The sequence below is a fragment of the Puntigrus tetrazona genome, chromosome 3 (genome assembly GCF_018831695.1).
Source record: "Puntigrus tetrazona isolate hp1 chromosome 3, ASM1883169v1, whole genome shotgun sequence".
In the NCBI taxonomy this organism is placed as follows: Eukaryota; Metazoa; Chordata; class Actinopteri; order Cypriniformes; family Cyprinidae; genus Puntigrus; species Puntigrus tetrazona.
The window spans coordinates 25519116-25532598 of NC_056701.1; the positions used below are offsets into that span (position 1 = coordinate 25519116).

At 40.5% G+C, this 13483-nt stretch overlaps 1 protein-coding gene across 1 annotated transcript; it reads left to right on the forward strand.

Moving 5' to 3' along the window:
* The first annotated feature begins 5193 nt into the window (after positions 1-5193).
* Positions 5194-8923, forward strand: tob1a (transducer of ERBB2, 1a). Its single transcript, XM_043234957.1, has 2 exons — positions 5194-5466; positions 6817-8923. Exon 2 carries the CDS (start codon positions 7012-7014, stop codon positions 7984-7986), a length of 975 nt encoding a protein of 324 aa, XP_043090892.1. The 5' UTR covers positions 5194-5466; positions 6817-7011; the 3' UTR covers positions 7987-8923.
* Positions 8924-13483: the final 4560 nt, after the last annotated feature.

Consider the following 13483-nt stretch of genomic DNA (forward strand, 5'->3'; position numbering starts at 1 on the left):
AGAATTCCAGATTGTTTCCAAAATGGCAACTTAGTTTAAAATAAACACTGACCTGTCACCTGTAAAACAAAACAATCTCATTCAATTTTAAAGACTGTGAGTATGTTCCAATACACTCTTAAAAATCAAGGTGCTTACAAGATACTTCACAGCGACGCCACAGAACAACTATTTCCTATCTTTTTAGAATCTGAAGAACCTTCTTCCGACACAAAGAAGCTTTTGTGAAACAGAAAGTTTCTTCAGATGTTAAACTTTCTTTACGGAACCGTTTAGACAAAAAGGTTCTTATGTGGCATAATGAAGCACTTTTATTATTACGGGTGTATCAAAAGATACGATTTTGTTCCAGGTCCCGTTTGATTTTTATTCTCTCAGCAGAAGACCAAAAGAATCAACGAAGTGAATACAAACAGTGACCACGATCAGCTAATCTTCAAAAACCCATAGAAGTAATCTCACAATGCATTATTTGATGAACGTAACGAAACTTAACAACCAGTTATTGTCTGTCAGCTTTTACTTCAATTGTACAGAAAGATTCTAAAATGAAAAATGCCATATTGATTGGAGCAACAAGAGTAAATGATTTTTCATTTATGGGAGATTCCTCTTTCTTGTTGTCAAGATAAGATCCCAAGCGATACTTCAGCCTAGACGATGGCGATGCCTGCATGCCTAAACACGTCACACTCTCGGTGTCGGATAGGACGCATGCTTTTATTGTATGGTGTTTTTATTGCATCTTATGACAGTTCCTCCAATACAAAGGCAGCTGACTAGTTAAAGCTAAAATGTCTGTCAACAAATAAAGGACTGATTAAACTGTAACCAATATTGCAATTGAAGTTGAGACATTCGTTAGTATTGGAAACAAGCCTGAACCTGAAAGGTTACACAGCATGCATCTTTTATCCAAACGATTCGATAGCATTAAAATGTAAACTGACTGGTTTTAATAGTGTAAAAAAGGATAGGATAGCTCAGAAAGTTGTGGCTAATATCTAATCATTTTAAATACATGTATATTAATACAAAATATTAAAGGTTTAGTTCACTTAAAAATTTAAATTCTGTCATTAATTACTGACCCTCATGTCACGTTTTCACTTTCGTTCATTAGAAAGCATGCCCACGCCGAACGTAAACAGCGTTGATTCTCTCCAAAATGGCAGAACGCGGTTACTTGAGGAGAACATCGTTTTATGCATTATTATTGTTTTCTTTGCACAAAAAAAAAATATTCCGGTAAAGTTACAGTAGAACCACTTTTGCCATTTTGCAGGGTTAGAAAGCTCTCCGATTTTATCAAACGTATCTTGATGTGTTTTCCGAAGATTATCAAAGGTCTTACGGGTTTGGAACGAAATGAGGGTGAGCGAATAATAACAGAATTTTCATTTCAGGGTGAACTAACCCTTTAATGAATCACGTCGAGACATCATTTAAATTGCATTTACGTCTGCGAGACATATTTTTTAGCGTTTGCCCGTCTGCAATACGTCCAGAGGACGTTTCCTATTAGATGTCAAATAGACGACTATTAGAAGTCCTTAAGATATTTATGATTTAGAATATATGTCAGACGCAGATGCTTTCCAGATCTTCAACAGACATCTCGCAGACGTATGTGCGCCATTCCGGTTGTATCACAGGCTCAACGGACGCACATGTCGCTAACAGAGATATTACACAGACAGTAAATATATTTGTTGTAACATGATAGCGGTTTTTGCTTTTTAACAAACACCAGTACTCTACTTGTCAGCATCTACGAGGCTGACCGCAGTGGAAATAAATTGTGACGTGTTACGTAAACGTAGCTGTTTTGGGAAATATTACTGCTTTTGCAGGCACGCGGGTCTATAACTTACACGCAGCGCTGACACACACACACACTGACCTAAATGAGCTGTTCATGGAGTGCATGTCCTGTGTTTTGCACTTGTGATGTGGGTGGTTTAATGAATAACTAAATCACGTAGCCGGAGTGGAAAAACTATTATTTAGTTTATGCAACAGATCTTTCCAGTGTAATTGGCCGAGCGTTCGCCACATGTCACAATACAAATCGTCTGAAGTGACAGCAAATGGCACGGCCATTTTCTCGCTGTTAGGCCCTTTTACATAATTTATTACGAGCCCGAACGGAGCTGTGCGTTGCTTTGGTTGACAGCCTGCGTAATTTAGCTCCTCTGGATCAGCGAGCCGACGTTGTAACTGTGACTCAAAGCCTATTTAAAGAGAAGATAAGGTCAGTGTAACGGGTCACTGTCAGCTTTGTAATCCTGAAAGAAATGCCCGGGCAATGCACGGTTCAAAACCGTTTGAATCGATTCTTAGTGATACGACGGGATCGAGTGAACGTGACGTCGCGTAACGCGCAAGGTTTCGGTGAAGAGATACAATAGATTTGTTTTCCGAGCGCTGCATGGTGATTAGAGTTCTGACACCTTCCTCCTACTTCTTTTTAGCGCTCCCATTTTTTTTTTTTTTTTTTTTTGCCTCCCCCTCACTGCAGCTGACATCAAAGAACATCTGTTTGTTGTGCAAACCCGCCTCTGAACTCCACGTTAAGCCGGAGCGCTCGGCAATGTCAAAAGTTCTTCATCTGAGACCGGTTTCTAAGAGAGGGAGAGAGTCGAGGTCGCATTGGTGGCACGCCGTGCGCTTTCCGTGTGTGCGTGCGAGTGTGTTTACGCGTGACTCTCGTATGAAAAACCAGCGGTGCGTCCAATCAGGGAACAGAATTCGGCTTTGCTTTTCCCAGGAAATTAGGCTGCTTTTCTCCTAGCTGCATTGGGGCAGAAAAATCACAGGCCATTAGGCACAGAAACACATGAGCGCGGTTCTTATTATGCTACAGTGTACAGTTCCACGTCAGAGAAATGCCCTCTCGTAATAATAACACCGGATTTATTGAATACTAAGGTGTGGGTGGAAGATTAAAAGCGTAACGTTACCTGATCTAGAACGCAGCGCAGGATATGCTGGTGTAAACAGTATATATATATATATACTATATGTATATATTAATGCCATGTCAGCATCTTAGGCTATTTTCAAAGCAAAACCTTTTTTGAAACCTTTTTTCTTTTACATTTTTTGGAAAAGCTATGTTAAATAACCTTTTAAGTGATTTGACTTCATAAAAGAGTTTACTACAAACATTAAGAGCGGGTACAAACCCAATAAAATGTGTTTTCCAGAAAGGCAGATATAGACAGATAGACAGAGCCTTTGCTGTATCTTCAAAGTTAATCTCATTAACATATATAGAAAGGTAGTAGAATGTAACCGCGTGAACAGGAGCTCTAAAACCGACAGCACAAAGAGTGAAGACAAAGATTTTTTTCACTGAGATAGTTGTGAACTCATTTACATATCATTTGAAGTCTGGAGCCATTTGCCGTGGAAGGTAGTTTCTAACACCAAAGTACAATAAAACACTGACGAGCGCATGCGAATCTTTATCTGCGTGGCCTTTCATACTGCAGACAAACACATGACCGGCTCTCGGTGGGTTGTTTGCTGTATAAATAACAGGGAGAGCACTGTCAGAGTGATGTCTAACTGAGTCATACCCCAGGTCCGCTCTTGTCCCATCATATCCCCATCATTAAGACTGGTTGCCCGGGCAGATAATAATGTGATGTGTGATCCTTATTTGAATTGCACCCATGAGCTAACAGTGACGCCAACCAAATTAGTTACACTGCATTAAGAAGTCCATGGATACAATAGCATCGAAATCGAATTTCTAATTAATATTTGAAGTTATACATTTATTATTAACAGGCGCTACAGGGATGCATCAGGATAACTTAAAAGTAGATCAAATATATTAATCATGTGCTCTGGTTATTTTGACCTAGAGAGGATTTTCTTTTCCCTGAAAATGGTGGTTAATGTTATTGCACTGGACTAAAACTTACTGACTTTGCTCGAACTGAATATAACAACTTCTCAAAAAAATTAAAAAATAAAAATATAACAATCCTTCCTTGTTAAACTTGCTGTAAATAAATGCTTAAAAAATGTCTCGCTATTACCAAATATTTAATTCAATCTTTTTATCTACTTGTTTTCTCTCCCTTCTAATTTAATTTTGGAACTGAATGATCGTTGATCTCATTGATCTAAACTTATTATGTACCTGGCAAATATTGGTGTTTGACCAAAAAAATTAATCCAAAACTTGGTAATAATATAGCAAAATTACATTTTGTTTTTTTAAAATACTGATACTTTTTGGCCAAGAACGTCAATTTAGGCAAAGGGTTTAGAGTAGCACATAAAAAGGGGTTAAATAATGTAACCTGATTAAACCTGTTGTTATTGCAATCCTACGTTCACACGATTAAAGTCAACATTGCCATCAAATAAATATGTATATATGCACTTTTAATTTCAATTTAATATACCGTGTATATAGATGTCGCTTTAAGTGACAACATTGGCACCTTGTGTAAGAATACGCCATTTACTGGGAGCCAATCAAAAACGATGTATTTTATTCTCCTGCTACCAATGGCATAATTATCACCTCGTTGCAACAACCAGTTTAATGCTTAACGTTACATTGCTATGCTTTATGTGTGTACTCTGCGCACTCTTATAGTGGATGAAAGGAAAATTGCCTTCTTTGCTTTTCTTGGCGTTTTGTGTTTGACGAAATGTCATTTCAAACACAATTTTCCCCTGCACAACAGCAGAGTTTGCTCGTTTGATCATACAAAACGGGGATAAAACAGATTAGCAAAGGTTGTATCAAAGCCATGCTCTGCTGCCATGCCTGCTCGCTACTTAGCCTTTATATTTATTCAGTCATTTGATCCACTTAGGGGCATAAATGTCGCTTTAACAGTCATGTTTGCGAAATATGAACATGGAAATGATATACGATACCTCCATGAATAGCTTGTCTTTTTTGTGGTACTAGGTAACGCGTGACGTCAACAGCCTTTATGACGGGCTCGACGTAAGCGCGTTAAATCCCACCCCTTCTTTGCTCGACGGCGAAATGGGCCAATGGGCTCGAAGGACGTCAGGAGCAGGACCCGCCCCTCGCTCGAGCCTGGCCAATCACCTCGCGAGGATTCGATGCTCGTTTTGTTGTGACCTTTGGAAGCGCGTCACCGCCCACCGCGTGTCCGTGGCGGAGGAAAACTATAAATAGAGGCGGATGACAGCAGTAGGGGACGAAATTGTAAAACACCCAGATAGAGGGGGTGGAGAGGAGCTTATTGGGAAGGTGAAACAGCAAATACCTTACAGATAACTGGGAGCAAGATAAGAAGAAGAAGAAGAGGAAAAACAAAAAAACTCAACAAAAATAAAACACTTCAAGTCTACCAACTGGAATACCTTTATGTTAATGTGAAGAAAGTATTTATATCTGAAGTTTTTTATGTGCACTAGTCAAGGCTACTGCAACTACTGAAAATCGTCATTTTGTAAACTCAAGTAAGTATTTGGTTTCTTTGTGCGGCATGGCTGTATTTTTCGCGATTTGCCCTATTTGTAAAGTGTTATTCGCTGCACTGGTTATTGCAAAGCGCCGCCTGTAATAGTTTACTGAAACCTTAAGAGAATTTAAATGAACGCTTGCTGCGTCAGTCGTGGGCTGTAGACTTTGGGAGCTCGGAGGGATCGCCAACTATGGCCAAATACCTTTTTGCACCAGAAGCCGTGCGATATAAAAGTGCAAAGCATCGCCAAAGAATTTGATGCCGTTTAATTTGTCAACACGTCGCGGTCGGATTGCACGGGATAGCCTATATCGCCCACCGCTGTTTTGTCTTGGATGTATAGCTCTGTACAGCTCTGTACGGCGCGTGCATTGGTAATATAGCGCATGTGTATCCGTTTTTAAACCGTACATCGTGTCCCTCGCGAACGCTTTAATCTTCCCCGTGAACTGGGTAGGAGCGACGATACGATCTCCTGTACTCGCTTTAAACGTACGGACCCGACGCAGCCTGCTTTTACATTCGCCAACCAAGGCGTAAAGCGAACGGTTTGTCGGTTTGGTGCAACATTCACGCGCATATTTTCATTCCCGTTCGCTTCGTCGACGACCGCACGCCGATACGTGCGCGTGCCGACTGGTTTTCGCGTCTCCTCGTGACCCGTTCGGGTTTAATTATTAAAGTGTCGGACGCAAGTGCGTCTGATTTCGTCACGAAACTCTATTTTGCAGACATTCGCGAGGATAAAGTTCGGTTATGACGACAGCAGTAGACCGGTTTCGGTTGTGCGGGGTCTAGTCGGGGCAAGTTCGTTATTACGTAACTCTATCAGCTCCGCGAGCCCCGGTGCATCCTTCCTATAATGGTAAACTGCAATTATAGCTCTAGCTTAGTGCTAATATATGCTCGACCCAAGGTGCTGTCTTGAATTTAGCTAGGCTGGAAGTACCATTCACCCAGTGCACCGAGGCTTAGGATTGTTTGCGTGCTTGTGTAAAATCTAATCTGCTCGCAAGCCTATTAACCGTGGTTTTATTATAGTAAAATTGTAGTATACTGCATGTTTTTTTTGGCTTATTGACTACAATGTATGTAATTATGGTTTCACTACAAATGCCATGCTTCATTTGCGGTTAACTATAGCAATCATGCTTTTTTTTTTTTGGTTTTATTTGTAGTAAAACTATGGTTAATTTGCTCAAGCTGTTTTATCAAAACATTCATGCTATTCTAATGCACTCTCCATTAAACAACCTGACAGACGGCGACATGTTCCAGTTTATTATCTCCAGCTGAGAATAATGAGCTTGAGTTATTCACGCTATTTGTTTTTGCTTGTCTCTAGGAACCGGATCAGCCGTTTGTGGTCTGAGACGTTCCCTCTGCAACCAGCACTTTGTTTCGAACCGTTCCCCCCAACCACCCCAAGTTTCTGTTTATTTGCCTGGCTCCAGCCGAGCCTTGCCCTCTGGTGGCTTACAACACAATACGCGAATTCAAACAGCCAACGGTGGTGATACTCCAGGGCAGCGCAGCAGCTATGCAGCTTGAAATCCAAGTAGCACTCAACTTCATCATTTCGTACTTGTACAATAAGCTGCCCAGGCGACGTGTCAACATTTTCGGCGAGGAGTTGGAGCGACAGCTGAAACAGAAATACGAGGGACACTGGTACCCGGACAAGCCATACAAAGGGTCTGGATTCAGGTGTATACATGTCGGGGAGAAAGTGGACCCAGTTGTAGAGCAAGCAGCCAAAGAAAGTGGGTTGGACATTGAGGATGTCCGCAACAACCTGCCTCAGGACCTCAGTGTCTGGATTGATCCTTTCGAGGTGTCTTATCAGATTGGGGAGAAGGGACCCGTCAAGGTGCTCTATGTGGACGACAGTAATGAGAACGGCCTGGAGCTGGACAAGGAGATCAAGAACAGCTTTAACCCAGAGGCCCAGGTCTTCATGCCCATTAGCGAACCCCTAGGCATGTCCCCCACCTCCAGTTCCCCGTCCCCTCCGTTTGGCCAGTCGGCGGCGGTCAGCCCCACCTTCATGCGCCGTTCCACGCAACCTTTAACCTTTACCACTGCCAGCTTCGCCGCCACCAAATTTGGCTCCACGAAAATGAAAAGCAACGGGAGGAACGCCAACAAGGTGACCCGAAACTCCCCCACCAACCTGGGCCTGAATGTAAACAACCTCCTGAAGCAGAAAGCCATGTCCACATCCATGCATTCTCTCTATGGCGTCGGCTTGGGCAGTCAGCCGCAGAAGCCCTCCGCCCTGTCTCCCAACGCCAAGGAGTTTGTGTTCCCCAATCTCCAGGGGCAGGGCAGCCCAAGTGCAATGTTCCCCGGGGAAACGCCCCTCAATCTCAGCCCTCTCCCGTACAATAATGCCTTTGACGTGTTTGCAGCCTACGGGGGCCTTAACGAGAAGTCCCTCATGGACAGTCTGAGTTTCAGCTTGAGCAACATGCAGTATTCTAACCAGCAATTCCAGCCAGTGATGGCCAACTAGAAAGAGAGAATACTACTAACGACCAGAGATATGTGACGGGACGGAGAAAAGTTCGCGTTTGGAAAATCCCAAAAAAATGAAAAAACAAAAAAAGCAAAAAGAAAATCGCAAAGCAACACTTCAACTGTAAAGTCCCGGCGAATAAGTCAAACGATGAGCCCGAGGGTTGTTCCCTTGAGTATTTTTTGTCATTCTTTTTACGATTAAGCTTGGTGTACAATCAAGCTTAGTTCTCTAAACTCATATAGTTTTTTTTTTTTTTTTTTTTTTTAAGTTGTTTTCTTTTGCCAACCAAGCACAAAATTATTTTTACTGACTGTTTTAAGATATATCTTTATGATGAAGACGAAAACTACAAATCAAGGCCTCTAATAGTATTCAAGGTATAGCTACACAGCCAATTTTTCCGAGGATTGGCCTGAATGCTGAATGAGGGATTTCTTGGTCTTTTTTCTAACTGTATAATTAATTTAGTAGAAAGTTTGTAAAATATCAGAGTATATATTGTTTCTACGACATATTGCATTTATATCTTTTTACTACTCCAGTGATCTGTGATGGCTGCAGCAGCTTTTGTTATATTTTTTTTTATTGAAAATTGTAAATTGAAATCCATCTTTAAAAACATCAACTATTCTAAAGATTGTGTACAGAATATTCCATTGTGTTGGGATTTAAAAATATTTGCTTTTTGGGGGAGGAAAAAAAAAAAAAAAAAGAGGAAAAACAAAACAAAAACAAGAGTTGTATTTTCTGTTAAGAGTTCAAAGATTTTTGCTATACTATGGACAAAATGTAATCGTATATTAATTTTGTACCAACATTGTGCAATACTTGACAAAAACAAATAGTATAACAAAGTATTTGGAGTCAGTGTCTTACATGTAAAGAGGGACTGATAGTTTATTAAGTTTGTATTAAAATGCTTGAAATTATACTCTTTGTCTTAAGCTTTTTATTCAGATCTTCGTTTTATAACTCTGCTCTTTCACTGCTTTCATGACAAACTGAATATTACTCATACGCGTGCTGCAAGATTACTGTTTTGCTGTTCTCGTTTTCAGTCCGCTTAAGAAAACGTTTCCCCCTCGTCTTCTCCAGATGCAAGGGTGCATTTCCATAAATGGGTTTCCATAAGTAGCCATGACTCATAGTGTAGCGGTCAGATCACCATTTATTCTTATACTTATGAATTGTAAGCTACGCTCCTCATTTGCTTCCATCCATTTGCCAGATGCTTTTATCCAAAGCGTTTTTTTATCAGCGTATGCATTGCCTGGGAATTGAACTGCGACCTTGTTGTTGCGAGGTCCGTGTTCTTTCAGAAGAATAGAGGAGCTTCGTATAATGGGATAATTGGAGGTTGATATTTAAATAATTCCATGCTGTTTTTATGCTAGCTGCCCTCAAACCGCAATGAGCGAACAACTAAACCTTCATAAAGACAAAACCAAGTTCATGTATTCGTATCTTTCCGTTCGAATCTGTTTTGGATTCTGCAGCCGAATTATGTGAAGGCTGAGCTTTCAGTATATCGTTGTTGCTGTGCCTCCTGTGTTTTTCACAGCCGTATAAACAGGTGCTGCTGGATTCAACGCGAACGGCTGTTCGATTGATGTCGGCTGGCCGGTCCAAGCATTTAACAGCTCTTCTGATTCCAGTAAGCAACATGGATCTATATTTAGAGATCTAATTAAGTAAGTTGATTGAGCAAAGTGAATTGAGGAGGGAATTCGCAGATGAGTTAACCCGCAACCTCGCTGTCTCTGGTAGATTTCGTCACCTTCACTTTCCTGCATAATCTCGGCGGGTCTAATAGAGCGAGCTTGCTAAATGAACTAATACGCTGTGAGGCTCTCTGGGAAAGAATTGGAAATAGGGACAAAGCGGAGCAGCGGTTTTATTCGTTTGTTTCACCAATGCCGTTTTCACCAGATAAGGTTGTCTGTTGGTATGCGTGGTTCTAAAAAGAACCTTTAACGTCCATGGAACCTTTCCATTCCACAATAGGTTCTTCACAGTGGGGAAACATTCCTAAGATTGTTAAAGGAATAGTTTAGCCAAAAATGAAAGTTTGATGAATATTTACCCACCCTCGGGCCATCTGAGATGTAGTGGAGATTGGATTACGCTCAAGAGAATCCTCTGCAGCGAATGGGTGCCGATCAGAGTCAAACATCACAATAATCCACACGATTTAAGTTCCATCAGTTTTATGAAGTGAAAATCTGCACGGGTCAAGCGCTGTTCACAACCAAAACAAATATTTGCTGGAGGATTTTAATGTGAGAGGGCAGCAGGGTATGGATATTTTCACTGTAAACATTATTATGAATTTCGAAGAGTTATTTTAGCCAGAAGTGATGGTTTAAAGTGACGCCTTGGTGAATTAGTTTCTTTCAAACATGCATCTTTTCACTTCATATGATGTTAATTGCTTTTTGTTGATTATTGTGATGTTTTTACCAGCTGTTCGGGCTCTCATTCTGGTGGCACCCATTGGTGAGCAAGTGATGCAGTTCTGAATATGTCAAAATCTTTTCCCATGAAACAAGCTAATCTATATTTTGGTTGTCTTACGGTGAGTGAATTTTCAACAAAGTTACATTTCTGTGTGATGTATTCCTTTAAATGTTCTTCACCCTAAGAAAGGTTCTTTTAAGAACCCAAAAATGGATTGTCTATTGCATCCCCGCAAAAACCCAGTTACTCTTCAGAGCCATCACAAATTCATCCTCCAAATATATTTAAGCAACTAGCTTTCGAAACATTTTAGACCTCATTTGCAAATGCGCATTCTTGCTCTCAACTCTCAAAGCTACTACCTTCTAGCAGGACATCAGCCTCGAACATCACAATAAAGAAGGCCGCTTGTCAGGGATAATTGTCTAAGTGGAGGTCAGGAAAATAAAGGCCTCGAAGGGAGTCTTCATGCGCCTCTGTGGCTGCACGGTCTTGTGTAGGTGTTAAGCTTGGCAGCTCCCTTTCAGTGCGGCTCTGAACTTTGCCAACTCAGTGAGTCAGAGAGAGATGAGTCGCACCACACGGAGACAGGTGCAGGCATTAGGGTGGCAGCAGAAGATACCGTTACGCTCGCTGTTTATCACCGAACGCTGGGGGAAGAGGATAGCGACAGATTGGGAATACCTCAGCCTCTGTCCTCGGAGGAGGCGGAGGGCTGACAGGTTGTGGGTGATGAAACCGTGGGGGATGATGGGAAATGTGAGTGCTTAGTCACTGAAGGGAACCACACACATAAGGAAAGTTTAAAACAAAAGTTTAAGAGGAATGTTATATTTAGAACGGATGTCTTTTTCTCTTTCTTCCTTATACTGCTTACCAAGGCAAAATATTATGATGTTTTATTATTACAACAGTAAATAACATTTTTGGTTTTATATATATATATATATATATATATATATATATATATATATATATATATATTCCTGTGATGCAAATCTGAATATTTTATTCTAATATACTGATTCGATGCTCAAGAAACATTTTAATTTAATTTAATTTTAACAGGTAGCATATACACTAAAAGTATGAATAATACTGTTTCTATCTAAACCGATAATATGTGTCGTTGTCTTGCATAACAGCACAAGTATGTAACAGCTACGCATGGTTTTCTTGTCGAGAAATGTAACTTAGACAGGAAGAAACTGCGTGACCAACATGTAAAGCAACCAACCACAGTTTGTTTTGTTTTTAGATGCCATAGCTATTTCTATAAAGAACATTTGAATCTGAAGCCATTTTTAGATTTTCGGCGTCACTGAACGGCATTCGGGAATGACTCTCAATGTTGTGACAGCAGAGACGATCCATGCGTCATAAACACAGAGCTTGATGTGTGTTGTTAGCGTGTGAATCCTTCAAGCTTTCTCCTTTAATAATGTACTTTCTTTGAGATACCTTTGCCGAATCGAACCGGCCTAGTTTAAAGAGCTCCGTAAGGCTCAGAGAGCAGAACTATTCCCTGCTTTTTGTGACGGTGTGACTGTGACAGTGGCTGGCGCTGTGTGAAGACTTCACTTATGTGGTGCAGATGGGAGACGTTCCCAGTGCCACAGGAATGAAACTCAGCACTGCTGCAACTAGCTTGCTGACTTTCTGTTTTCATTTTTCCAAAGGAGGAAGGGCTTTGACTTTAGGCTCCTCGCAGGTTTACTTCACACTGTTCGCTTCTGCGTTTAATTAATGAACCTCATTAGACTGACCAGATGTCCATTTTGTGCGTTTTGACTTTTTACAATTTAATATCAGGTCATTTTTACTAATGTATTGAATAAATAATAATATTATAAAATGTCTTCACAATCAATTTAATCTGTGGCACTTTGGTAATGCATTCAACTTTAAAAGTGATGATAACTAACATATATATATATATATATATATATATATATATATATATATATATATATATATATATATATATATATATATATATATGTTGTGTTAATATTATGTTGTGTTAATATTATATATATCAAATAGTTTTTGACTGCTAAATATAGCACAATAAATAAAGCTTATTTATTAACCCTCATCTTCTGCCAGCTTAAACATTAAGCTAGAAGATAAAGCCATACAAGGACTACGTAATCAGTAGTCATATCTCAAATTAATTATTGTTTGTTTCATTTAATCTTTAACCAGAACTTTGAATTGCATGGGTATTTGCACTGACTCTGTCATTATAGATAATGAGTAACCTGCATTGTTTTACAATGCATGAGATGATATGTTAAGCAAACGTTGAACTTCATAACACTTGTAATATTTTATTTAGCTGTGCCGCTGGAAGCCCGTGGCCGCGCTGGAGCTCGCTGAATGAACGTAGGAGGTTCTGCTCGGCCTGTCGTGGGAGGTGTTGCATAACTGCGTGGATGCCGCTGTCTTCAACAACACGTTAGCAGGGAAAGGATGGCACGCTTTGCAGAAAAAAAGCCACGACAGGTTCCCCTGAACTCACTGTGCGCTTGTTTGTTCTTCAGAAATATCTGTTGTTGCAATTACGTCAATTCCCTTAGGTGTCGATGGAGTCGAGCAGCTAAAACAGACGTTGCTTTCTGTTGTTTTTCTCTGCTCAAGGACTCAGTGTGATTCTGTTTCATGCGAGGCATGAATACAAACGCAGAGTCTGAGTTTGTCTTTCAAAGAAACCCGGAGCCTTGAAGAATCAGAAGTGGGTGGATGAGATGACCTGTGCTCAGCTGCAATCTGCCGCTCAAAAAGCTTCATCGCTTCTGGCTTTGAGCTGGTCTAGGGGCAGTTATGCAGCATTATTTAGGCTGTTCTGAGCTTATTACTATGGGTCACGGTCTAGGTTAAGTTATACTGCTTGTCCTTATTTGGTCATCTTTTTGGGCTGATTTGGGCTCATAAATGGGCTGATTTTAGTTAATAATGCATCATTATATATGCTGATCTGAGGTCATCATTATGGGCTTGTCTAGACTGATACTGGCTCAGGTATGATTAC

Bases quoted from the DNA above. Each gene is read 5' to 3' on its own strand.
- tob1a (XM_043234957.1), top strand. From the start codon at position 7,012: ATGCAGCTTGAAATCCAAGTAGCACTCAACTTCATCATTTCGTACTTG.